The sequence below is a fragment of the Lutra lutra genome, chromosome 7, assembly GCF_902655055.1.
Source record: "Lutra lutra chromosome 7, mLutLut1.2, whole genome shotgun sequence".
In the NCBI taxonomy this organism is placed as follows: Eukaryota; Metazoa; Chordata; class Mammalia; order Carnivora; family Mustelidae; genus Lutra; species Lutra lutra.
This window is the reverse complement of record NC_062284.1, coordinates 100,821,629-100,849,527: the sequence shown is the minus strand read 5'-3', so window position 1 is coordinate 100,849,527 and position 27,899 is coordinate 100,821,629. Positions and strand designations below refer to the sequence as shown.

The window sequence follows — 27,899 nt, the reverse complement described above, 5'->3', positions numbered from 1 at the left end:
TTACTTCTGTCCTTGCAGAGGAAAGCTATATAAAATATTTTATAAAATATTTATAAAATTATTTTATAATAATTTTAAAGAAATAAGACATATACACAGTAAAAGATTAAATCCAAGTCTATAACCATTTTGAACTAGAAATCAAGAGACCAAGGCCCTCAACTGTGTCTTACACTACTGTTACCTTGGCATAGCACTTATTCTCGGTAAGCTACAATGTCTTCACCTCAAAAGAGAGAATGCTCTACACTACTTTTTAAGGTTGCTTCCAGACTGAAATCACTGAATCATGTTAAGGACAAAAAGCATATTCCTCATTCACATTATTCCGTATTAAACAAGAAAAAAGTGTAAATTTATTTTTAAAATAATTTAAATTCAGGGCGCCTGGGTGGCTCAGTGGGTTAAGCCACTGCCTTCGGCTCAGGTCATGATCTCAGGGTCCTGGGATCGAGTCCCACATCGGGTTCTCTGCTCAGCGAGAAGCCTGCTTCCCTCTCTCTCTCTCTCTGCCTGCCTCTCCGTCTACTTGTGATCTCTCTCTGTCAAATAAATAAATAAAAAATCTTTAAAAAAAAAAATAATTTAAATTCAACTCTTTTTCCTATTTAAGAGTCCAATCTTAACATATGAAATTGTGAAAGACTACTACCACAAGCAAAGGATCCCTCCAAATAAAAAAAATAAGACCCCCAAAAGATATTCAAAAGAATATTTGGTATAAACGAATGGTTTCTTAAAAATATAGCCTTATTTTCCAATTATTAAGATATTTAGAACTAGAAAATTTTACTCTTTCTTGATCCTACTAGAGATTAACTGAGTATCCTTGTCTTGTTACTAATTTAATCTTCAGAAAACTCTAATTTAGTAGAGTGTAACACCATTTTATTTTAAACTAGCAGTGTGGGGGGACGACTCAATACAAACTTTAGGCAAGGAAAAAATAAGGCGGAGTAAAAAGAATCCCTAATTAGATATCAGGGGAACAGGTTCAAGGAAATTCATTCTCAGTATCAACTGCCCTCCAAGGGAAAGTTTCGTGGCTGAAGTTTTTAGATTCAGATGTGCTAGCTTTGTGACATTTTATTCTGCAGGTCAAGGTTTCGCCTCAAACAAACAAAACAACTACTTTGGAAAACTTTTTGAAGGCACACTTCGAAAGTTCAGACCCCAGATCCATTTCACATACGGGGACAGGTGTACCACAAGTGAATCGATGACACCAAAAAATCCCTCAAATTGAGATTTAAAACATTACCCTCGTATTGCCTTGGCAATAAAAAGGGGAACCTTACTCAAAGTAAGTCCTGGACGCCCAGTCTCGGGGAGAAAAGACTGCTTTTGCCCTTTCCATTTAATTAAGTAGACCAGACCCAGCTGCCTCTCCGCCAGGGTCTCAGGAGAGGAAAAGGTACTCAGTGAGTGAGGGTCAAAGCACACCGCCCCTGGGCGGGAGGCTCCTCCCCGAGGTCCCAGGACGGTCTCAGGAAGCAACAGGGCTCCGGGGGAACCGGAGACTTCGACGGTTGGGGCCTGGGGTCGCCCTGCGGCCGAGGAGCCACACGGGGAGGCCTGTGCGTGGCAGTCACTGGACAAACTCACCTCGGCGTCTTCTTTGCACTGCGGCAGCGAGGGGAACTCCAGCTTCACGTCCTCCATGGCCCCGGCCCGGGGCTTGTGGGTGGGGTGGGAGTGGGAGTTATCCGGCCCGCCCGACCCTCGGGCTGCCAGTAGCAGAAAAAGGAAGAAGGGCGGGTGGACCGGGGGACTGATGGGCGGGCAGCGAGCTTAAAACTAACACACGCAGACTAAAGGGTCCCAGCGATTCCGGCGGCGACGGCGGCGACAGCGGGGAAGAGGAGGGTTGGGCGGCTCATACCCGGCCGCCATGCTGCTGCCGTCTCCCTCCCCCTGAGTCTCCGCGCCCCTCAGGCCGCACAGGCTCGGGCACAAGCGAGAGCCCTACAACCGTCTCCCCTCCCCGCATTGCCCCAGCCAATCCCAGCCCACGCTTGCCTTCGGCCCGCCCCCCGCGGCCGCCAGGTGTCAGCGCGCCACCGCCCCGCCCCTTCGCCAGAGCGCAGACGCGGGGGGGCGGGGCCTCGGAGGAGCCACGGCCTAAGCTTACCCGGTGTGGAGGAGGTGGGGCTGCGGCAGAAGGGAGGGAACGACTGAAGGTCCTGGGAAAGGCAGTGGGACAAATCAGACCAGCTCTGCCCTTTCCAGAAAGGACGTAAATCCCTTCTGTAGTACACGAACGGGCAAAACATCTAGCCACCAGAAACTGGCATCCGAAAGGAAAACTGTAGTTTCTGCCCTCAGAATCCTACGCAATCTGTGGTGAGGTTATAACCAAAAAAGTAATAAATGAAGAGGTCATCTTAAAACTGTTATGCTACGCAAAAAATGAAACACCCATCACCTTTAAGTAAACTGAAACTGTGGACTTTTAAGAATACTTGCGAACATGACTAGAAAATCTCAAGAAACAATGGCAAGTAGAAAATCCTAAGAAAAAGAAACTGATAGTTCACTCAGTAAAATATACATCATACTGAAGGAAGGTCTCTCCCTTTATGTTTATGTTGAAATGTTAGTATTATATATAATTATATATATTAATAAACTACATGGCTTTCAGTATCTTTTAAAAACGAGTTGAGTTTGTTAATACTATATTGTAAATGGGGGTGGCGGTACAGGATACTTTCTCTGGGCTGAGGGAGATACTGTTATCCTTTTGTAAACAAATGAGTAAAACCAAACGAAAGAATCCACACTTTGAAAATTTGTACACCAAACCGATCCTTTAAAAAAAAAAAAAAGTTGAAAGGTGGGAAAGTCATTAACTAAATTGTTAATTACAATGAATAAAGTTGAAAGAATCACATGGATATTTGACCAAGACCCGCTTGACAAACATCCTACTATTTTTATATTGTCATTTTTATGAAACACACTGCCAACATACATAGAAAAAGAACTATTCAATAATTTGAGTATTAGATGGTTAGCTTGAGTGCTCCATTTTCTCTACCACTATGTAAACTGTTCTCTATCTTTTAAAGTTATAAAAAGACACACAATACTCTGCTAGTTAAGTTTTTAATTTGAAGAATGTGTAATTATCAATGTCATATTAACACACATTCTTTAGTGTTTATTAAACTGAGGCCAAGTTGGTTTTTTTTAAATAGCACCATTAATAAGATCTCAGTTGATGCCCAATGGTGATTTCCTATTTTAATCTGTTAAGGCTTTAATTCCACATGATACAGAAAGAATTGTGTGTAGGTAACAGAACTTTTGCTTTGAACATTTCTGACATCAACATCCCCTACATCAGACACTCTTAGCTCGGTATCCATAGATACCTACAGAGTCAATGGGTGAACTTGGGAAATAATAAATCTTTAATTTTAGTATATGAAAAATTGTGTGTATTTTTGTGTGACTTTTTCTTGGAAGAGTGTCCAGACCTTAACATTCTAAAAAGGGAACAATCATCTCACATAAATCAAGAAAACCAAGTCACATTTGTTAGCAATTACTTTTAATAATAATCTAAAAAAAGGTTATGGATGTGCATGTACTTTTCCAATTAACTATAACACAGCCTAATCATAGTAAGTAAAAAGTAAACAAAACCTTCCATTATTGATATAAACATACATGTCTATGCTTTGTATAACAACATGTTCTTAGGAACACTGAATGTGGGTACAGTTTTAAAATTCAGAACTTATCATCTAAATAAAATTCATTTTGGTTATTAAATAGTTTATTTACTAAAGAACCTAAAGAACTACAATAAATGTACTTTTAAAAAAGACAAAAATTTGTGTAGGAGAACTGAATCAAACAGATTTTATTCAACTTTTCAGGATGAGGAAAACAAATGATATAAAATAAGTCATAAGAAATGCTCTCGTACTATTTCAAACTACTTTCAATGTTTTACAAAATGCTCACACAGCAAATACGAAAAGCTTTAACATAGTCTTATAACTTTTGCTGCAATAAATGCAACATTAACAAACATACAAATTTCTTCTGTACCAATCTTAAAAGTAGAATTACTGAATTACTAATTTTTACAATGTTATTCATAGTTACTTTTATTCATGTTTTTAATTAGATCATTGCCAATACATACATTATTTTCCTTAACTTTATTTTTACATTAAGCCAGTATCTGTCATGCAGTCATCAAAAACCTTCCAGTAAATTACACAGGTTTGTAGTCCAATTTAGACTCTAGCTTCTTAGAATCAGCCACTTTTCTGACTGCTTTCATGAAGTCTTCCTGTACTACAAAATCATGATCAGCACGAATTGCAAACATACCTGTGGAGAATAAAACAACATGACTGCTATATATAATATGTGAATGATTTCAAAAGAAAACTAAGGGGGGGTGGGCAAAATGGGTGAAGGCAGTCAAAAGGCACAAACTTCCAATTATAACATAAGTCCTAGAGATGCAATATATAGCATGATGACTAGATTTAATAATATTGTATTGTAGGGATGCCTGGGTGGCTCATCAGTTAAGCATCTGCCTTCAGCTCAGGTCATGATCCTAAAGTCCTGGGGATTTGGTCTACATTTGGTCCTGGGATTTGAGCAGGGAGCCTGCTTCTCCCTCTGCTTGCTGCTCGCCCCTGCTTGTGCCCTCTCTCTCTGACAAATAAGTAAATAAAATCATTTAAAAAAAACTGTACTGTGTATTTGAAAATTGCTGGAAGTTGATCTTAAAAGTTCTAGGTACCAGAAAAAAATATCGTCTTAACTACATGTGGTGATGGATGTTAACTAGATTTATTGTAGTGGTCATTTCACAATAAAAACAAATATCAAATAATGCTGTACACCTGAAATTAACATAATGCTATTTGTTCAATTATATCTCAAAAAAAAAAAGTTTTTTATGAAAACTAAGTAATTCCACGAAGTAAATGTGAAGAAGCCTAAATTTACCACTTCTGACCCAGTAGCTCTAATTTGTTAAAAACAACCATCATTGTTCAATTAATTTCCTTAACTACAGCAAGCATTGTTTTCCAAACCTAAAGCTAGACATCAACGAGACAACTATCTGGATACTAAAAATCTAGCTCATACAGTCCCTGTATCCAATGACATCCTGAAAAAGCAAAAGTAAAACTATCAACAAAACACATTTTTAAGCAGTACCTTCTTAACAGGCAACAACTGCCTGGAAGGAGGGAACACAAGTATGGTTTGGAAAAACACAAAACACCTCCAGTAATTTTGATGGTCTTTCCTTGTTAAAAATCAAAAGCTTAGAGAATAGGAATTATAGGAATTAAAGAAAGTCAACACTGGGCTTTGTATCAAAAACCAATGCCACTATTCACATATTAAAATTTACCTTATTTATCTACAAACTGATATTCTTATATGACTAATGTACAAACATTTTTATATGACTTTGATATTCAAATATCACAAACTTGGAAAACTCAAGTTATTGACAAGTTACTTGTCAAATACTACTTGACAAAGGACTGAAAGTTGTGTGTGTGTGTGTGTGTGTGCGTTTTGAAACATTAGGTATATCATGGATATGGGCTCAAGATTTTGTGACAATCCTAATTTCATGATAAGCTAAAGCTAGTAAGTTTTCATTATCTGCTAATTAAATGAATCCTACTAATATTTTCATTGAAGATCTGCTTATATTGACTTTCACTTACCATCAGTGGAATAGAAAATTTCAAAGGTTAATTTCTATCTTTCCTCTTAAGATTTCTATATAGTCTTTGAAATAGTCACTCTATGTTGTATTCAGAAATCAGGTAAATGGAAATTTCTAGTCTTTTAATAGTGAAGTTACAAAACCTGTTTTGAAGGCTACAACTAAAATAGGAAAGTTATTTTTCCAAACTCTGTGCATATGACTATTTCCAAATCATTGTTTAATGAATGATTGAATCTGAGATACATTCTAATCCAAAAAGGACAATAATGTTAGGATTTGAATGGAAAAGACAACTATAACTGAATCAAGTTTTTTTTTTAATTTTTTTAATCAAGTTTATTTTTAATTACAGAAAGATATGTCAGCAAAAAAGGCTTGAAGTCTAATAAAGTCTAATAAAAAGAAAACCAAAGAATTTCAGTGTCTACAAATATGAACGTCCCAGGCCACTTAGAAAGCTAAAATTATAATCCACACAGAAGTTATAGCTCTTTACTGGAAATACCACATTCTTTTATTTATTTATATATATTTATTATATATACTTATTATATATAATTATATATAATCGATATATATATATATATTTTGGGGTTGTTTTTTTTTTTAGTGTAAGCTCAACACACAACATGGGAATTAAACTCACAATTTAGAGACAAAAAGTTGCCATGCTCTACCTACTGAGCCAGCCAGGCGCCCCATAAAAATAACTTTTTAAAAAATATGTGAGCTATAAACTTCTAGTTATAAATAAGTACCAGGGATGTAATGCACAACATGACTACTGCTAATATTGCTATATGATATATAGGAAAAACAGTAAATCTTAAGAGTTCTTATTATAAAGAGAAACTATTTTTCCTTTTTTCTAATTGTATCTCTATGAGAAGATAAATGTTAGCTGAGCTCTTGTGGTAATCATTACACAATATATGTAAATCAAAGCATCATGCTGTACACAGACTTATGTGGTCATATATGTTAATCACTTCTCAATAAAACTGAAAAAAGGGCGTCTGGTTCAGATGGTTAAGCATCTGCCTTAGGCTCAGGTCACATCTTCAGGTCCTGGGAATCAAGCCCCATGTTGGGCTCCCAGCTCAGTAGGGAGTGGGCTTCTCTTTCTCCATCTGCCTTTGCTCCCTCCCTTTCCTTGTGCTCTCTCTGTCTCTCTCCCTCTCGCTCACTCTCTCAAATGAATGAAATCTTTAAAAAATAATAAAAATAAATAAATAAAACTGGAAAAAAAAGTGAAAAAAGCAAGTATCATAATCTGATGATATCAACCTTTAGGATTATGACATTGCTTCTGTTTGGATTCCAATTTTACCAAAACAGTACTCTAATAATAATTTGGTCCAGTACAGATTTTGGAAAGAGAATGTCCTAAGTTATTCCAAGTAGTTACAGCCACATGCAAGTTTACCACACAACATTTTCTGTATACTAGTCTTTGTTCAAAGATTTTATTTATTTATTTATTTGACAGAGATCACAAGTAGGTAGAGAGGCAGGCAGAGAGAGAGGAGGAAGCAGGCTCCTTGCTGAGCAGAGAGCTCTATGCGGAACTTGATCCCAGGACTCTGGGATCATCACCTGAGCTGAAGGCAGAGGCTTTAACCCACTAAGCCACCCAGGTGCCCCTATACTAGTCTTTGTGATTCTGATTTACTCTGATGTGTATGGAGACCTGCAGATTTTTGATCCAGATACTCAGTCACAGTATACCCATGAAGATACTCTTATGGAGAAGCCATGTCTGAGCAACACCTTTAAACACTAATCTATTAGAGGGGAGGGGGCTGGGAGGATGGGTAAACCTGGTGGTGGGTATTAAGGAGGGCACGTATTACATGGAGCTCTGCGTGTGGTGCATAAACAATGAATCTTGGAACACTGAAAAAAATAAAATAAACACTAATTTATAAGAAATGTTAAAATAAGGCTATAGGTGATATAAAAACAAGAGGAAATCACATCTGTATACTTAAAAACTATTCACCCACAACGTATGACAGTAACTATAAATACTGCAAAAATTATTTTGTAATTATTACTATAATAAATTCACAACCTTGAGATCAGGACCTGAGCTAAGCTCAAGAGTCAGTCACTTAACCAAATGAACCACGCAGGCACCCCTAATTTTTTTAATTTTAAGATTCTGTATGGAAGACAAAGACTAAAGGAATCTATGGTTTTAAAGCCACCTGGTACCAGAAATAAAATAAAAATAGAAAAAATATATTAAAAAACAGTAACATCTGAGGTGCCTGGGTGGCTTAGTAGGTTACATGTCTGTCTTCGGCTCAGGTCATGATCCCAGGGTCCTGGGATCAAACCCCAGGTCAGTCTCCTTTCTCAGCCTGCCTCTCCCTCTGCCCTTCCCCTGCCTATTCTCTCTCTCTCTCTTTTTCAAATAAGTAAATAAAATCTTAAAAAAAAAATTACATTTTATACAAGTTACATGATCAGAAAATTCATAAATCAATCTTACAAAGCTTATTATTAACGGACTAGTATGAGAAAACATGTTATCCATTTTGCAGATTACTTCGGGTGCTGGCCCAGTCTGATTTCAGCCAGAGGTGTGGCAGAGTGTTCTGTACAGTCCCAGACTTACTTCAGGGGGCCAGCATGCTATCACATGCAGGTCTTTCCACATTCTGCCCTAAGGCATCCGTAAGTGTAAAGGAGTTAACATCCCCAGGGGCAAATTGTCATGGGGGATGAGAGCTGGTAAATAAATGCTCCAGTCTCCATACTTCAGCCAAGTAATCCTGGAAGGCATTCAGTATGTTTCTCTGAGGTCTCACCAAATCAAATCCCCCCGTCTACAGCATCTACCTCAGTAGTGCACCCTTATTATAGCTTTGCTTCTTTCCAACTCATTTGCCTGTTCTCTCCTGCTTCTTGGAATCAATTCTCAAAAATCCAAGCACACATACCCTTGCAAAGCCCAGGCTCTGCTATTGAATAAACCCAAACACATTTTTAGCAAATTAAACAAATCAAAATCACTGCACTTTAAACTCATACCTGCTTCAGTACAAACATTTCTCAGGTCTGCTCCATTAAAACCATCTGAAAGCTTCACAATTGCTTCATAATCTGTTTAGGAAAAAATACTGGAAGTTAGTAAATAAGTAAATAAATAAATAAATAAATAAATAGACATTTTCTTGATTTATGCCCATATGGAAAACTTAACTGCAGAGCTTGCTCTGAATTTGATCAGCTAGGCATCTATCTGTTAACATTCCTCCATAATATTTAGCAAGTTCTCCACAATATTAACAACCAAACCTATGCTTTTGTTAAGCCAGTACTAAACAGAAATACTTAACTTCTGAAACTTTAAAACCAAGAAATACCATCAATATCTGAAAGCATCTTTTTTTTTTTTTAAAGATTTTATTTATTTATTTGACAGAGAGAAATCACAAGTAAGCAGAGAGGCAGGCAGAGAGAGAGGAGGAAGCAGGCTCCCTGCTGAGCAGAAAGCCCGATGTGGGGCTCGAACCCAGGACCTGGGATCATGACCTGAGCCGAAGGCAGCGGCTTAACCCACTGAGCCACCCAGGCGCCCCACCTGAAAGCATCTTAACCTGTTTCTACGCATTGAAACAGTTATGTGATATGTGAACTTGGATATGTGAACTTGAGTTATCTGTGAAGCCATGACTCATAAAAACTGTAACCAAATCTTTGATTTGAATAAACCTAGAATATTCAGAACCAGCTATTAACCAAAATGAAATTTAGTGCATTAATATAAAATACACCAAAACTGATCATCAGAAATATTTTTTATATTTTTTAAATTTTTATTTATTTATTTGACAGATAAAGATCACAAGTAGGCAGAGAGACAGGCAGAGAAAGAGAGGGAAGCAGGCTCCCCGCCGAGCAAAGAGCCCAATGTGGGGCTCGATCCCAGAACTCTGGGATCATGACCTAAGCCAAAGGCAGAGGCTTTAACCCACTGAGCCACCCAGACACCCCTCATCATATTTTAATCATATATTTTAAACAACTATTTTTCTTAATTTAATTTTATTTTTTTTAGTGTTTCAAGATTCATTATTTATGTAAACAACTATTTTAAATGGCTAGCTTTTCTGGTTCCTATGCAAGCTCCAAGTGGTGAGGTACCAGATCTATGTTAACAGTAATGGTTATACGACTTTTTTATCCACATGATAGACTTGAAATAAAGGGCTATTGGTTTGGAATAGCAGTTATGGACTCGATATAGAATAAGGAGAGAAATAAGAGACAGCATGGGCTACTACAGTGTAATTCTGATGAGACACCTTTGTCAAGCCATCTGCAGTATGTCAATCTGTATTTGAAATTGGACAGATATTCATTAATTTTCATTTAAGTTCATGTAAGCACCCTGACAGCAGGGATTCCCAAGGTTAGCACAGTATTTGGTATCTAGCAAGAACTCAGTATTGGAAAAAAATCTACAAATTGGCATCCCTAGCTTAGCCTAGTCTTTCCAGCTCAAAACTCTTTTCATATAAGCAATGAGGAAATTAGTGAGAGGCAATAACCAACAATTTTAATCATTTTTGGACCATTAGCATCTAAGGGTAAAGCTGCATGGCAATTATACTAGAACAGTATAATGACCCCTAGTCAAAGAGTCAGCAAATTTTCTATAATGAGCTGAACAGTAAATATTTTAGGCAGGCCATGTGGTCTCTGTCAAAACTATTAATTTCTGCTATTGTAGTGGGAAACCAGTCACAGACAATATATAAACAAATTGCAGTGGCTGTTAAAATAAAACATTACTTACAAAAAGAGAAAGCAGATAGAATTTGGCCCACAGCAATCGTTTGCTGACCTCTATCCTAGACTGCATCTCACTTCTGGCGATAACGATTTTATCATTTCTCCCCTGTCCTCAAATGTCTAACAATAATTCCCCATCTTCACTCTGAACTTGCTTCCTACTTCACTGAGAAAATAAACGTATTCAGAAGAAAAATTGTACAAGTTTTTGACATATATGAGATACTGTCATCATTAGCAACTATTTACTCTGCCTTTCCTCCTATTCTCATAAATGCAAAGTCCATGCTCATATACAGGGCCAACCTTTCTTCAAGGAAAGTGCATCACCAATTTCTCTCTCTCTTCTAGATCACTCACATTAGCATTAAAAAAATGTTGTAAATTCTTCCACCTTAAAGAAAGCTCCTCCAAATCTTTATCTCCATTTCCACTATAGCTAGTTTTTTCTCTTCCCCCTTTGCAGCAAACACCTTGAAAAAAATGTCTGAACTCAAAGCCTCTCCCTACAATCTTCTTTAAACCCATCTGAGGTAGGCTCTTACTCTTACTGCTACAAAGAAAATGCTTTGATAAGGTTACCAATAATCTCCACACAGCAAATTCAAAGGTCCATTCTCAGAAGTCTTTTTATCTGACCCTCTGTCAGCATCTAACAGGGAATTACCCCCTTTTTGTAATAATTCCTTCATTTACCTTCTAGGACATCACCAGCTCCTGGTTTAATTCCCCACTGTGACTATACCTTCTCAGTCTCCTTTGATGGTTCATCCTAACTTCTTAATATTGAAATTATCCCAGCTCACTTGTTGAACCTCTTCTCTATCCATATTTACTTCCTCGGAAATCTCATTTAATCTCAAGACTTTATCTTTTTTAACGATTTTATTTATTTGACAGAGAGAGCATGCACACAAGCAGGGGGAACACCTAGCAGAGAAAGAAGAAGCAGGCTCCCCACTGAGCAGGGAGCCTGATGCGAGACTCCATCCCAGGACCATGGAATCAAGACCTGAGCTGAAGGCAGCCGCTTAACCAGCTGAGCCACCCAGGCAACCCTAATCTTAAGACTTTAAAAAAAATTTTACTATTATTATCCATAATTACATCACCAGCATAGACTCCCCCCAATAAACTATTGATGCATATAGATTTACTAATCAACATCTTTACTTGGTATTGAATTGACATCTTAGCTTTAATATATTCAGAATCAAACTCCTTATTCTCCCTATAAAACCAAATCTTTCCAGTCTTCTCCCATTGTAATCGATGACAACCCCATCTTTCCATTAGCATGAGTCAAAAATCTAAGTCTTCCATGGTTCTTCACTTTAGCTCATACCCCACATCTGATTCATTAGCAAGCCCTGTCACCTCTATTTTCAAAATATGTCCAGAATCTCATTATTTTAAGACTCTGGTACTACCTTGGACCACACCACCATCTTTTTTCTGGATTATTAAAATATCCTCCTAACTAATCCTCTTGTTTCTATCCTCGCCCCTCTAGATGCAACCAGAATGATCTTATTTAACATCAGTTTCAAAATATTTATAGATGAAACAATACAATGCCTGGGATTTGCTTTTTAGAAATCCAGAAGGAAGATAAGAGGTGAAAGAGATTACAGATGAAACAAGATTGGCCAAGAGTTAATAATTATTAAAGCTGGGTAGGGGATGAGTAACCTAGGGTTAGAAGTTTGTTATACTCTTATCTCAAGTTGTATGCATTTCTAATTTTTGACACTACAAAGTTAAAAATAACAAAAGGTAAGACTTTATCATTGCTCTGCTCACAATCCTTCAATGACCAAAAAAAAAAAATTAAAAGCAGAAGTTCCTACATAATGACCTCAATATGGCTATATACAATCTGATTCCCATCACTTCTATGATTTCTCTTGCTACCACTGTCCCATTTACTCTGCCATAGACACCTTGGCATCTTTGCTACTCCTGGAATGTTCCAGCCATACACCTACTTCAAAGTCTTTCTCTTGCTATTCCCTCTGTATCATTTCCCCCCAAATTATCTACACCTAGTGCTTTCACCTTTTTAGGTCATTGCTTAAAAATCATCTTCTTGGTAAGTCTTCCTTCTGCTCCCTGCACCTCACCTCCATTTAAAAATGTATCCATTCATTCTGGCTCCTGGCATTATCTATTTCTCTTTTCTTGCTTTATTTTTTTCCATAGCATATATCACCATCTAATATACTAAACATTTTACTGACCTTGTCTGTCTTTTCTGACAATAATGTAAGTTCTGTAAGGCAGGCATTTGTCTGTTTTGTTCATTGCTATATCCCTAGCACTTGAAACAATTCCTAACGTACAAAAGATGCTCAATAAATATTAGCTAAATTTAAGATCTCCATGTTTGCTGAATTTGAAACCAGATTTGGTAGACTATCAGTGATATCTATTAGCATTCTGCTTCATTTACGAAATGTAAATATACATAAAATGGTTATTTCCTTACCTATTTCACCATGCTTTGTAATGGGACCTGCATGGATTTTCAATATGTCTAATCTTGCTTGTTCGTTTGGTAAGTCAATATCTGAAAATAAAAAATTTTAAGAAATTCTTTTGCAGTCAGGTTTTGGTTTTATTTTGTTTTGTTTTTAAAGTTTTTATTTATTTATTTGACAGACAGAGATGACAAGTAGACAGAGAGGCAGGCAGAGAGAGAGAGGAGGAGGCAGGCTCCCTGCTGAGCAAAGAGCCTGATGTGGGGCTCCATCCCAGGACCCTGGGATCATGACCTGAGCCAAAGGCAGAGGCTTTAACCCACTGAGCCACCCAGGTGCCCAGGTTTTTTGATTTTAAACAAAGTAGGGGGTGAGGAAGAGATATGAAAAGAGAAGTGGACACACACTAAGAGAACACACAGCAGGTGAAGAACTTTAACTCACGTATTTTTCTGTCTAATCTTCCAGGACGAAGCAAAGCAGGATCCAGTGTATCTGGTCTGTTTGTAGCCATGATCATTTTAACTCTATGTAGAGTATCAAATCCATCCATTTGATTCAATAACTAATATATTTATAAATAAAAATCATTGACAGATTTTTACAAAACATCCCATTGAAAAATAGAGAGTACACAACTTCTATATTTCTAATACTATGAAATACATTGTCTACAGAGAGCATGCCATCTCCAGAATGACCATTTGATGGACTCTCTCTTCCTTCTCTAATATAAAGGTAGAGGGTTTTCCAGCCTTGGAAGTTCCAAGACACATTACTGAACACATAACTGTAACTTGTTATAGCTATCAAAAAGTTTTAATAAATTGCAAGGTTTCCATCTAGTCAAGTATTATAAAATTAAACTATTTCGAGCTGATTTCCAATGTTCAATTTTTTTTTCATAGCTACTTTTAAAAACATTACTAATAAAATCTAATATATACAGTACTATGGTATGCCAAACATAAAATTTACGTTCAGAAAACCAGGTACAATGACATTTCCACAAATCTGATAATAAATCTATTACATATCTTTTCAAATAATTCCACTACACATAGAAATACTGAGACACTAAGCATATTTCCTTCAATTACTAAAGCTTTCTTGAATATTTAAAAACCTAATTGCATTCAACAAACTCTTTAAAACATACCTAGCTTAACAATATGTCTATCTCTTTTCCAAAATATCTGAGAGCTGACAACATATCAGTTACTTGTATAAAACTATCATCAATGTGGGCTGCCTGGGTGGCTCAGCCGGTTAAGCATGGGCCTTTGGCTCAGGTCATGATCCCAGGGTCCTGGGATCAAGTCCCGCATTGGACTCCTTGCTCAGTGGGAAGCCTGCTTCTCCCCCTGCTTGTACTCTCTTTCCCTTTCTTTTTCTGACAAATAAACAATAAAATCTTTAAAAACAACAACAACAACACAACAACAAAACTAACATCCGTGTTGTTTCAAAATACCTCAATTAAAGGTTTCCAGGAGTATAGAATTTGAAAATGCTGTATATACTCTCAGCAGATCACTATATTTTATGAAAAGTCCTTTTCAACTACCCCTACTGAGATGGAATTTGACACTATTACTTATGCTACCTAGCTTCGTAGAAGCTGAAAAATACGTTTGGGATCTTGCCATCACTTTCATAGAATTTGGAGTGGGGAAACGCTTTATGTACATTCTAATATTACAACATCCATCTTCTTCAATTATCAAAACTAATTTAGTTTCCTCTTATTCTCAGGAAAAGTGTTAGCGATTTTTAGAGCAGCCTCATTCATAATTATAACTCACTTATTGCCACTAGTTTTAGTATGTCGATTACTTATAAAATGTCTTTTTTTTTTTTAAGATTTTTATTTATTTTATTTGACAGAGATCACAAGTAGGCAGAGAGGCAGGCAGAGAGATAGAGAGAGGAAGAAGCAGGCTCGCCGCTGAGCAGAGAGCCCGATGTGGGGCTCGATCCCAGTACCCTGGGATCACGACCCGAGCTGAAGGCAGAGGCTTTAACCCACTGAGCTACCCAGGCGCCCCAATTACTTATAAAATGTCTTAATGAAACAAGTGCAAGACCACGTTCACAGAATGTGAACATCAGAAGAATATACAATTTAAATATCTGAATGGCTTGTGTGCTCAAAATACATGGAGTAGTATACCTATATATCATATAGAATTTTGTAACTACTCCTATTACTTTGCAACAGACATTTTCTTACTAGAGATTGTGGTACAGAAATGTGTTTATTCCTGACAATATTTTCAAACTTTATACTTAAGTGTTTTTTTTTTTTAAGACTTATTCATTTATTTGAGAGAAAGCATGTGAGCACGGGGAAGGGCAGAGGGAAAGAATCTCAAGCAGACTCCCCACTGAGCACAGAGCCCAATTTATGCCTTGATCCCATAATCCTGAGATCATGACCTGAGCTGAAATCAAGAGTTGGATGCTCACCCAACTGAGCCACACAGCACCCCTTAAGTGTGTTCTTCTTGTAAACCACTGACCACATTTTGACCTTCAAATACCCAGTGTTTTCATTTAATACACAGTGGCTTCTTTTTAAACCCTCTTTACCAAATATTACCTCCATCAAAGTTCTCTGAATCTCTCTATCAGCTGAAGTACCCTCAGAAAACCGACGACCACCTAAAATAATGATATGGAAACTCAAATGCGTTACTCTTTTCCTCTACAACCATCATTTAAGATAACAGAATAACAGTATCTGGAGTTAAAAACATTAAAATAAAAATTAAATAGTAAGAATTATACTGATGAAGTTAGAGTTGATTTTGATACGACATTTCTCATTTTGTCGATGTCAAATTAAAACTGGTTAAACTTTCTTAAGAATTTTTTTTAAAGTAACCTTTAATTCATTTTGCTATTTCACACAATTTGCAGTTATAGATGAAGGGGGGGTTCCTTTAGATTTTTAAGAAATTTCTTAACACTTTCAAAAAAAGTTCAAAATAAACTTTAAAAGGTGTTATTCTTACCAATGGCATCTATTTCATCCATAAAAATAATGCATGGTTGATGATCCCTGGCATAATTAAACATTTCTCTGATCAAACGAGCACTTTCACCAATGTACTTGTCTACAATAGAACTAGATACAACCTGATTAAAGGAAAAACATTAAGGTAAACATAAGATAATTCAAATAAAATTTAATTTCAACAGCTACAAAAAGAATCTTCCCTTTACCTTTAAGAAATTGCAGTCCAGCTGGCTAGCAACAGCTCGTGCCAAGAGTGTTTTTCCTGTGCCTAAAATGATAGAAGCCCTAATTAGATGGAAAGCAAAACAAATTTTCAAAAGCCTTTTTAGGTTATCCTCCAGCCAGTAAATTTTATAAAATGAAAGCTAAATCCTAAAGAGAATTTCCATTTAAAATTCTTTTTTTCCCATTTAAAATTCTAAAGCATTTCAACTTTCAATATTAAAATTTTAAATTTTATTCAAAAAATCCCTTGTAATTCTAAACATGCTGAATACGTACCTTCAAAAATATATCAAACCCAATTTACAGACACTACAGAAGTCTGTTACATTATTAGTCTGTTACATCCACTGGTCTCTCCTGTGTAATGAATGCATCTTTTACCTATGCATGATATTATAACACCAACTATTGGTTATTTGGAAAACTACTGGTTCAGTGAGTTATGAAAATCTTCCAAATGTTGGCATTTTTCATTATATAATATTTAAAAGCCAAATTTATTAATATTACCAATCTCATCTCATCTTTAAAGTATTAACATCAGAAAGTTCTCAGATGGGGGTGCCTGGCTCAGTTGGTTAAGGTCCAACTCTTGATTTCAGCTCAGGTCATGATCTAAGGATTGTGAGCTGGAGCCCAGTGTCAGGTTCCTTGCTGAGTGTGGAGCCTGCTTAAGATTCTCTTTCTCTCTCCCTTCGGCCCTTCCTCCCACTCACTATACATGCGCACTTTCTTTCTAAAAAAATTTTTAAAAGCTGTCAGATATAAGTTTTGAAAATCTAATTTTCACCTGAAAGCTCAAATTTTATCACTGGCTACAAATGGTGTCAGTTGTTTTTAACATAACAGGCTAACTACATTCATTTTTGAAAAAATGTTTGCCGGATAAGCAATAATCAATCTGAATAATCAAAAACCAGTCTGACAATGACAGAATGTCTATAAATTATGTTTTCAAGTAAAAATGATATCCTATGAAAAGCAGCTTATTTCAGCTGACAACTCAAGGCACAAGTGCTTCTCCTAGAGATAACTATCCTATTCAGGATGAAAGAGAAGTACTTTACATGTATTTCCCATCTCATCACATAGAATATAAAACGTTATTCAAAAATCAGGACTTAATAAAAATAATTTTTACGGCTTCAACAAGAACATCTAAAAGTGAAACTCACATTTTTTTTTTAAATACTGCAAGTATGAACAGTCAATAACACGATGACTACTTGTACCATTTCATGCCACTGACGTAACAGACCCATGCCATAGCATGAGCAGTTTTACCCACACTGCTTTTGCACCATCAGCACAGAAGTCAACAGAGTGAACATGGTAACTAACGTCCTAAATATTATCAAAGTAAGGTCTGACCTTGCAGACTCCCTGAAAGTGTCTCAGGAACAGCCAGAGGTCTGTGAACCACACAGGACCAATGCACCAGAATCATACGGCATGTTAAGATGCACATCCTATGAAGCAAAGAGGACTAAGCATATCTGAGAGAATAGCAGACAGACATCATGTATTCCTTTCTTACTCTGAAGAGAGTAGAGGGTGGAATAGCCCACATTAAATTTTCACCTTACTTTTTCATTCCATCATTCATTTATTAGTAGGTCAGACATAATTCAACACTAACCTGGTGGTCCATATAACAAACAGCCTTTTGGAGGTATTATTCCTACACGCTGGAATAATTCTGGGTTTGTAAGAGGCAATTCTATCACCTAGAAAAGAAGTTGACTGTTTCTTAAAAAGTCGGTAAAGATTTTGATAAGCTTTAAAATACTTTAAGTGTAATAACAGTATAGTTAGATATACACGTTATAATTCATAATAGATCTAGAATTCCATGCTATATATATAATATATATAATATAAAGCCATTTATATTAGAGGTTATTCTTCAGATAAATTTAAGATTTTTTTTAATTAGGTAAAAACTAATTTAAAGTCTGTAGCTATTTTAACTAACTATACACTTGAATGAAGTGATGGTTACATAAGCATATAATTTGTCAAGACATGTGAATTGTACATTTATTATCTGTGCATTTTACTGAATGTAAATTATGCCTCAATGAAAAATCACACTACAAACAAAAAAGAAAAAACAAAAATGGTCTATATTATTTTGCATTTGGGACTACAACACAAAATAATTATAAAATGGGAGAACTGAATAAGTTAGAACTGCCATTAGGAGAAAAGGCATATAAAATTTTCACATTGTCATTTTGTTGGAGCAGCCTTAAAAGAATCATATTTCAGGGCACCTGGCTGGCTCAGTTGGTACAGCAGGTGATGCTTAATCTTGGTGTTTTGAGTTCAAGCCCGCAGTAGATTATGAAAGAAAAATAAACTTAAAAAAAAAAAAGGAACCATATATTTTGCTCTCAATCTCCTACTAAGATTGATTCAAGCAAAGAAAGCTGAAGAATAGAAAAACTGAGGGTTTGACTACCCAAATTTAACTCTTTATAGTACCAGTAACTTTGAGAAATAAGCTTCTATTGAATAGTTGTGTCATTAAAATAAAACAAAAAAAATAAGGTGTGATTAAAATAAACAAAAAGTATAAGAAATCAATATTCTTAGTGTCTGCAGATAGAAAGGAGTATTGCATGTGCATGTTTTGTGGGTTGTGTAGGGGTGTGTGTGTGTGTGAGATAAGAGAGAGACATTCTGCTCCTATGGCTGATACAGCAAATCACTGTAGACAAGATCTCACAGTTTCATGAAGCACTCGTTCTTCTTCTGCTGCCCTTTCATTAACTACAAAGTAAGAATAGACTTTTATTTGTAATGATGCTAGTGCTTCCTTAACTATGGTCAAAAACAATTTGGGGGCGCCTGGGTGGCTCAGTGGGTTGGGCCTCTGCCTTCGGCTTGGGTCATGATCTCAGGGTCCTGGGATCGAGCCCTGCATCAGGCTCTCTGCTCAGCAGAGAGCCTGCTTCTCCTTCTCTCTCCACCTGCCTCTCTGCCTACTTGTGGTCTCTGTCTGTCAAATAAATAAATAAAATCTTAAAAAAAAAACATAATTTGGCTCCATAATCACCTGGAATGCTTGTTTAAATGCTAACTTCTACGTCCTGACCCCCAATCTACTGCATCAAAATCATGCAGAGGGCCTCGGAATCTGTATCTTTAATAAGAGTTCTGGAAAACTTAATATGCTAATGTCTGAAAATTACTGGCTTGGTGCTTAAATCAGATGCTATAAGCCATAATAACTGTTCTCATCCATTCCTAAATATTTCCATCCTATATTAGGATGAAACCAATAGGAAAATGCTTTAAATCTGCTTTAAAGAGAATGGTTGGGACGTCTGGGTGGCTCAGATGGTTAACTGTCTGCCTCTGGCTCAAGTTATAATCTCCAGCTCCTGGGATCGAGCCCGCCATCAGGTTCCCTCCTCAGTGGGGCTTTCCCTCTCTCTCTGCCTCTCCCCTCTGCTTGTGCTCTCTCTTTCTCTCTCTCAAATGAATTAAAATAAATAAATAAACCTAAAAAAACAAATTGTTAAAAAGCCATCTGTGTTATGAACCAAGGAAAGCAAAGAAATCCTCATTTGATACTTCACCTAAGAGTTTAAAAGGTTTAAGCTACCCTAAAGCCAATATTTTTCTTAAATGGCAGCAAATGTTATTTTATTTATCAAATAAAATATTTAAGGTCCAGGGGCACCTGGCTGGCTCAGTCCATGGAGCATGTGACTCTTAGTCTCGGGGTTATGAATTCGAGCCCCACACTGAATGTGGAGATTACTTAAAAAAAATTTTTTTTTTAAATCTTAAAAAAAATTTTAAGGCACAGGTGACTTACTTTAAGGACGGGAAGCTAACATTAATAAGGTTATGGGAAAAACTGTATTACACATGACCCAAAAGAGCTCTGACCCCCGTAACCTATGATAACCAAAACCACAAATGGCATGGGCATTAGATTTTATAAATTATTAGCTTTTTCTTTTCTTTTTTGTCACAAAAAGAGCAGGGCTTTTCCAACACCAAATTATCTCCAAATTAACAATACCTATAATTTCCATAGCTAGAAATTCAATGCTATTAATCTCTCAGCGAGAATATTAAATGTATAATATTTAGTAACCACTACTTGGACAAAGTAAACTTTCATTCTCTTTCTCCCTTTGGGCATCTTAAAACCAGTACTATTTATTATTAAGTTCAGAGAACAAAGCATATACTACCAACCTCTCTTAATTCCCGAATCTGTTCTGATAGTCCTCCAATTTCAGAATAAGAAACATTCCCAGGGTCCTCATGAGACATGTTGTAGACCAATGGATCCACCTCTCTTGGCAAATATCTATAATGACAAGATATGTATTTTTCTTTTATAAGATGTATTTTCTCTCAGCCTATAGAGAGAGTATAAACGACTTGCTTATGTAAGCATCTGTAGATGGTCTCATAAAAATATATTTACATTAATTAGAAATTAGTAAAAGGGAAAAAGTGGCAAGATACTCATTGATTTCAAGAAGCATATATTTGGTGGGGGGCACCTGAGTGCCTCAGTCAGTTAAGCACCTGCCTTTGGCTCAGGTCACATCTCAGAGTCCTGAGATCAAGCCCTACTTCGGGCTCCCTGCTCAGTAGGGAGTCTGCTTCTCCCTCTCCCTGGGCCCTCACCATCCCCTCCATTCTCTCTCTCTCAAATAAATAAAATCTTTAAAAAAAGCAGCATATATTTTGTTTTTTTTAAATTATTATGTTTAATTAGCCAGCATACAGTACATCATTAGTTTTTGATGAAGTGTTCAACAAATCATTCGTTGCATATACCACCCAGTGCTCATGACCACACATGTCCTCAATACCCATCACTCAGTTACCCCATCCCCCTAACCCCCCAAGAAGCATGTATTTTGGCTAAAATCTTCCCTCTATGAAAATAAAAGTAAAATAAATAGAATAAGAAACCTACCTCATGATTGTTAGTGTAGTCATATCCAAAGCAACTCTTGTTCCTGGCTTCAGCTTACTTTTGTCAAGCTAATTTTACAAAACAAAGTGTTACATAACACTTAAAAGGGGAAATACTTTAACAAGAGCATAATACTTAGAAGCCAAATAATCATTTTCATTCTTCAGAGAGAACACTAATATCAGATTATAAACACATGCCAACAGAAGGGCTTATAAAGGTAATTAATTCAAAGTTATTTCCCTTAAAAGAATGCCCACTATGCAACTCAGTGTGAAATGTAAAATCACCAATATATAAAGTTTGTGGTAGAAAAGGCCTTATTTTTTTTTTTTAAGATTTTATTTATTTATTTGACAGACAGAGATCACAAGTAGGCAGAGAGGCAGGCAGAGAGAGAGGAGGAAACAGGCTCCCTGCTGAGCAGAGAGCCCGATGTGGGGCTCGATCCCAGGACCCTGGAATCATGACCTGAGCCGAAGGCAGAGGCGTTAACCCACTTACCACCCAGGCGCCCTGAAAAGGCCTTATTTTTAAAGAAAGAAATGAGTATTAGTATTTTAGTTTCAAAGGCTCACTATCTGATACAGTTTTGCTCATTATTTTGATTTAGGCACTATAATATAATGACTGGCAATTAGTACCAAAGTATTTATACAGAAATCTCTAAGTTAACATTTTGCGGGAAGGAAAGGGAAGCATTTTAAAGGTATGCCTTTCATTTATTTTTCATTTAAAGTCTTTTTATTTATTTTTTATTAAATAAATTTGGCACATAACATCATGTTAAGTTTAAGGTGTACAGTGTTACTTTGGTAATATGTCCTTTAGATTTACTTTAAAAACTATAGCTTTGGGGAAGAACATGTTACTTGACTATAGGAAATAAGGGAGAAATGCACTCATTCTGTATCCCCTTAGAGGTTTTTATTAAAATGCTAAAACCAGGGCGCCTGGGTGGCTCAGTGGGTTAAGCCTCTGCCTTCAGCGCAGGTCATAATCTCAGGGTCCTGGGATCGAGCCCCGCATCGGGCTCTCTGCTCAGCAGACGGCCTGCTTCCCCCTCGCTCTCTCTGCCTGCCTCTCTGCCTACTTGTGATCTCTCTGTCAAATAAATAAATAAAATCCTAAAAAAATAAAATATAAAATAAAATACTAAAACCAAAACTAAAAAAACCCCCAGCAATCATCATTCATGCTTTTTGCTACGTGTCAGATATTATGCTAAATATAGTATATATTAGACTGAATCATATTGAACAACTTACTGGCAAATTTAGGCAGGGTAACTTACTTGGATAGAGTAAGAATCTAACCAACAGATTCACCTCATACTCAGGATGTTACTTTTCTAAAATTAAGTTATTTTTGAGAGTTTAAAAAACTACTTGCCAATACAATTTCAGAATCATACAAATTACTAGTTTTCACAGGATTTTATAAAGAACTCTAAATTTAGGGGGCACCTGGGTGGCTCAGTGGGTTAAGCCGCTGCCTTCGGCTCAGATCATGATCTCAGATTCCTGGGATCGACGAGCCCCAAGCCCCACTTCGGGCTCTCTGCTCAGCAGGGAGCCTGCTTCCTCCTCCCTCTCTGCCCGCCTCTCTGCCTGCTTGTGATCTCTCTGTCAAATAAATAAATAAAATCTTTAAAAAAAAAAACAAACTCTAAATTTAGGATTTAGTGCCAATGAAAATGAAGTGGAGATAAGCAAAAATACTAGCTTTAATATAACAGATTAAACTTTAAAAAGTTGCTAATATGTGAAGTACTTGAAAAAAGCTACACAAAAATCAATGTAAAGCTATTTCAACATTTTTATGTATAGAAAATATATACCCTAGCTTTTCTTATCTTGTCCATTTTTCAAATATTCTCTTGCCCTCATACAATTATGAAGTATCTTAGAAATACCAACTTTTGGAATCCAGAAGGCCCTGTAAAGGACACAGAACTCCTTTGTCAGGCTAGACATTTAATATTTTGATTTAGAAAATGTCTTTCCACTTATATGCTAGGCAAAATACCAGGATAAGATTTAGTCCCTGGGTTAAATTCCACTCTACGGCCATGTTGTATCAATGTTTTCAAACATGAACTCGTGATATGACAAACACTCAGAAAAAGTTCTTCCAATTAATCTATAAGAAAGTTCTAAGGATACTTCCTGAAGAATAGGATAGTACATGAACTGACTTCTGAGCCTCCTAAAATTACTTAAAGCCATTGTTGACATTTTTTATGACAGCAAAATGAAATCGGCAGTTATTTCAATTTGCCTATCCTAATCTAAATGAACTCATACAAAATCAACTTAGGCTACAGAAAAGTCTTTGAGTAACATTTCTGAATGTTTAAATATAAAACATAAGTAATTGATAAGGTCTAAGTCTCTTCAAAAAAGACAATAAGGGGCGCCTGGGTGGCTCAGTGGGTTAAAGCCTCTGCCTTTGGCTCAGGTCATGATCCCAGGGTCCTGGGATCGAGCCCCACATGGGGCTCTCTGCTCAGCAGAGAGCCTGCTTCCTCCTCTCTCTCTGCCTGCCTCTCTGTCTACTTGTGATCTGTCTGTCAAATAAATAAATAAATAAAATCTTTAAAAAAAAAAAAAAAGACAATAAAATAAAATGATCTGAGATATTTTCCAGTTCTAAAATCTTAGATTTCTAAATACGTAGAGCTTACTGAAGCAATGTGATAGGAGTACAGAAAATAGAGAATACCAGATCAATGCCCATGGTTTGAATTCAAGTTTTGTGTTATATCTGAACAAATCACCTTTAGGAGTTATGAGTATAATGCTTGACCTGCTTACCTCAGGAATGAAATAACATATATGAAAGCACTTTTACCAATTATAAAGCACTATACAGAGGTAGAGTGTTACCTGTCGACGACAACCCACAACATATCTTGGTCCATTTGTAGCTTTAACAATGACTAGAGGAAGAAAATGAAAGGACAAATTGAAACATAGAAAGTGAAGAATAAATATATATATATCCACATTGATGGTTTATTTCTGTCCTCCAAGAAGATAATAATTGAAAGAAAACTCAGTCTATTCAAGAATATCATCTACCTTCATTATTATCATTAAACTAATAAGCATTTCAAAAGTTCATGGTGGGAGGAAGGGGAATCCACTCTTTTTTTCCTTTACTAGTTAACAGTCCATCCACTTACATTTTTCCTCAGTTAGTTGCTTAAGTACTTCACCCACAATCTGGGAAATGAAAAAAAAAGCATTATTTTTTGCCAATAACTAAAAACCAAATTGCCATCACTCCCTATACCCCAAACTCCATTACCTACCTGCCCAACACTTTGTAAGGCCTTCAGATCATTTTCAGATTTTTCATACTGCTTGGTAAGTTCTTTTAATTGTTCCCTTACTGAAATAATATAATTTGAACATTTTTAATTAAACAATAATCTTAGTGAGTTTAAGTCACTAAGTATCACTTTACTTAAGTTTATTCCGGTCTCTTTTACTTTACATATATTTTATATCCATTGTATGAAACCACAAAGAAGAAATAATCCGCTTGTAGGGGACATGCTTAAAAATGAAATGTTACAGGAAAAGCACCTAATTCTTATTTTCTTGATTGGCAATACTTGTTCAAGCACATTCATAACAGATATTGACACTCTTTGAGATTACAAATCCGAATGATAAAAGAGACCCTTCCTCCCCTCTTCAGCTACCCACCCGCATGTATTATTACTCTATGGCTTTCCACCCTAAAAAAGGTCAACAAGAGCAGTGATCTACAGAATTAGGTGGTTCTTTCTCCATTTAATCAAACCACACAGGCTTTTCAGTGAAGGTGCACTACGAAAAAATGTAAGCGCCCTTTTAGTTCAGGAGGTGAGAGAAACTTGTATGCCTGGTGGAGTACAACTCAAAATAGGAGGAAAGACGACGAAGGTTATTATGATCCACCGATGGACTCCTCTTTCAAGCTCCTCTCTGGCTCTCCACCGCAATAACAAGCCAGCACCTCGAGTCTCATCTCTTGCTTGAGCTTCCTTGACCCAAGTCTCCACTCCTCTTTGGGTCCCGGGACTCACTATGCCGCCCTCTTTGCACCCCAGTCTGGCAAACATCCCTGGCCCACTTCTTCCTCACTCCTCCTCCAGTCCTCTTCCACTTCCATCTGGGGATGGTCTCTCTGTCACCTGGACCAGAGACTGGGCCATTTCTACGCCCGAAGAGGCTGTGTTTCCCAAGCTCAGGGCCGGATGACAAAGCGCCTTGTCCCTGGACCGAGGCCTCCCTATCCCTGGGGCTCGGTTGCCGGGCTCGGCCAAGGGCCTCTGCTTTGTTAGAGACAGAAGCATGTCCAGGCATAGGACTGTGTGGAAAGAAAGGTGCACTCACACTCCTTGAGACGGCCGTCGATCTCCTTGTGCTCCAGTAGCTTCTTGCGGTAGTCCTGAAGCGCCTTATCTCTAGGGTCCGCCATGATGAGAAGCCGTCGCTCATAGGGGATGCCGGGAATGGCCATGGCCGCCCGGGCGGGGGAAGGGGCGGGGCGAGGGAGGAAAGCCTCCCAAGGGGCGCGGATTCGTGGAAGGCCCCGCCCCTTCCGGTTGGCTCCGCCTCTGTACTCCACTCCTCCCCCTCTGTGTCTCCTTTCATCTACGGCGCCGTAGTACACCGAAGGAGGCCTCCAACTACACCGTCCCCTGCAGGTCGTACTTGGTAGAGCAGAGGGCTGTTGTCCGGGTCGTCCCCAGAGAGGTCTCGATATTGTTAAATCACCGCTGTCTGGAGAAACCTCGGCTGACTTTGTGATAAACTGACATGGCAGTGAAGTAGGCAATGCGCAATATCTCTAAATAGTTCCAGTGAACTATCGGGATAACACAGCCTATTGGTATAACATAGTGTTATCAAGGACCTTCAGGAACGGGAGTAGGCTATTTTATTCACTTACTCATTCAGTGAATGAGGTACTAAGGATATGATCTGGTGGGGAGATTAAAAAATAATTTCAGAGTGTAATACTGTAATGGAAATAACACATGGTGATGTTATAGAGTAAGGTAAGGAGAACTAATTTAGAAGGGCATCTGACATAGGAGCCAGCCAAGCAACAAAGTGAAGAAAAACCTTCTAGACAGAGGAAACAGCAAGTGCGAAGATGTTGAGGTGAAAAAGAGCTTGGCTCATTTCTAGGAACAGAAGGAGGCCAATGAGACTGGAAGAGGATGGGTTCTAGAGATATGGGGTACAAGATAAAGGCGATCAGGTAAGTTGAGTCAGGAACTTGAAGTCTGACAGAACTTAGATTTCTGTGCTTCAGACAAATTATTTAATCTCTCAAAATCTCTGTAAAATGCATAATAATTGTACCTATCTGATAGGGACATCATAGTATTAAATACAATATGTGCCTATAGCTATTAACACAATGTCTAGCACATAGTAAGCACTCAATAGTGTTTTAAATATTGATTTTAAATTATTTATTTTAAGGGTAGTAATAACCTCGATTTTTGCAGAACAGATCCCCATTGCTGTACCTCTTACCAGCATTGTTCCTGGGTATAATTTATTGTTGTTCCAATAGACTAAGTCAAAGGCCCCAAACAGACTCCATTTGATCTGATCTTATACAGTGGCCCTGGATAATTGAGTTTAAATAGGTATTTCTACATATACAGATAAAGTGCAAATTTATGTGAATTAAGTTCCCAAAAGTCACATAAAAGAGGTCTTCAAATTTCTTCGGAAAAAATCTTACGGGTATTGCATGACTATCATATTCTGTTTTTCTAAAAAAAAAAAAAATTATGTTTTTCTAAGTATAATTGAAAATTGTAGTAGCTAATAAACAAGGAAGATGGACTGAGCAGGGACAGTCCCTTCTCCTCAGCTGTAACTATTCTGGCCAAACTAGTCCAACGATACCAAAATATATCTCCTCTGACATTAAGAAGTAGAGAGGATGAGGCAGGGAAAAAGGACAGCTTGGTTTGGTTCATTTTAATAAATATTTATGAGCACATACTGGTGTGTTGTTTCCACATAACAGACCAATATTTTAAACTCCCTTGACCCTTGTTATTTTTCTGTCACCCATCTGGTAAAAGTCCAACTTCAGATGACCTTCCTATCTTTCACATGGCTGCTCCAGAACAGCCCTGTTTCTTTTTCATTTTCATTTTCTTTTTTTTAAGATTCATTTATTTATTTGAGAGAGAGCCTGCACAGACAGGTGGGGGAAGGGACAGAGCTAGAGAACTTTCAAGCAGACTCCACACTGCGTGCAGAGCCCAACTCTGAGCTGGATCCTATGACCCATGAGATCATGACCTGAGCTGAAGACCAAGAGTTGGACGCTTAACTGCCTGAGCCACCCACACCCAGGAGCCCCCTGTGCCCTTTTTACACGCACCCATAAGACTGCACTCCTCTCTATCAGAGACTGAAAGGCTTCCTGCCAGCAGCAGTGTGAGTGAGCCATCTTGGAAGGAGAGCCTCCAGCCCTAGAGAAGCCTTCAGATGACTGAAGCCCTAGTCTTGATTGCAACACAGTGAGAGACTGAGTCACACACCCAGTTCAACTGCTCCAGAATTGCTGGTCCACAAAAACTGTGAAAGGATCAGTGTTCACTGTTTTAAGCCATTAAGTTTTATGGTAATCTGTTACACAGTGATAGATAGCTAA

The 27,899-nt window shown here is 37.3% G+C and overlaps 2 protein-coding genes across 5 annotated transcripts in view; both read right to left on the bottom strand.

Moving 5' to 3' along the window:
- Positions 1-2,047, bottom strand: part of STYX (serine/threonine/tyrosine interacting protein) — a 45,640-nt gene extending 43,593 nt beyond the window's left edge. Inside the window, exon 1 of one of the 3 annotated variants that reach the window (XM_047735995.1) lies at positions 1,606-2,047. In XM_047735995.1, the coding sequence (XP_047591951.1) occupies positions 1,606-1,662 (57 nt within the window). In that variant the 5' untranslated portion in view covers positions 1,663-2,047. The remainder of the gene's footprint in view (positions 1-1,605) is intronic. The other 2 variants (XM_047735994.1, XM_047735992.1) reach the window with 2 other exon arrangements.
- Positions 2,048-3,847: 1,800 nt separating this feature from the next.
- Positions 3,848-25,757, bottom strand: PSMC6 (proteasome 26S subunit, ATPase 6). 2 transcript variants are annotated; one of them, XM_047735987.1, is made up of 14 exons: positions 25,604-25,757; positions 24,532-24,611; positions 24,403-24,442; positions 24,104-24,156; positions 21,216-21,283; positions 20,480-20,594; positions 17,901-17,988; positions 16,243-16,304; positions 16,032-16,155; positions 15,617-15,678; positions 13,459-13,579; positions 13,023-13,103; positions 8,768-8,839; positions 3,848-4,350 (listed from the first exon to the last, which is right to left on the bottom strand). In XM_047735987.1, exons 1-14 carry the CDS (start codon positions 25,728-25,730, stop codon positions 4,232-4,234), a joined length of 1,212 nt encoding a protein of 403 aa, XP_047591943.1. In that variant the 5' UTR covers positions 25,731-25,757; the 3' UTR covers positions 3,848-4,231. The 2 variants fall into 2 exon arrangements, with proteins under 2 accessions (XP_047591943.1, XP_047591942.1); XM_047735986.1 differs by lacking the exon at positions 24,532-24,611 and having other exon boundaries at positions 25,604-25,729.
- Positions 25,758-27,899: the final 2,142 nt, after the last annotated feature.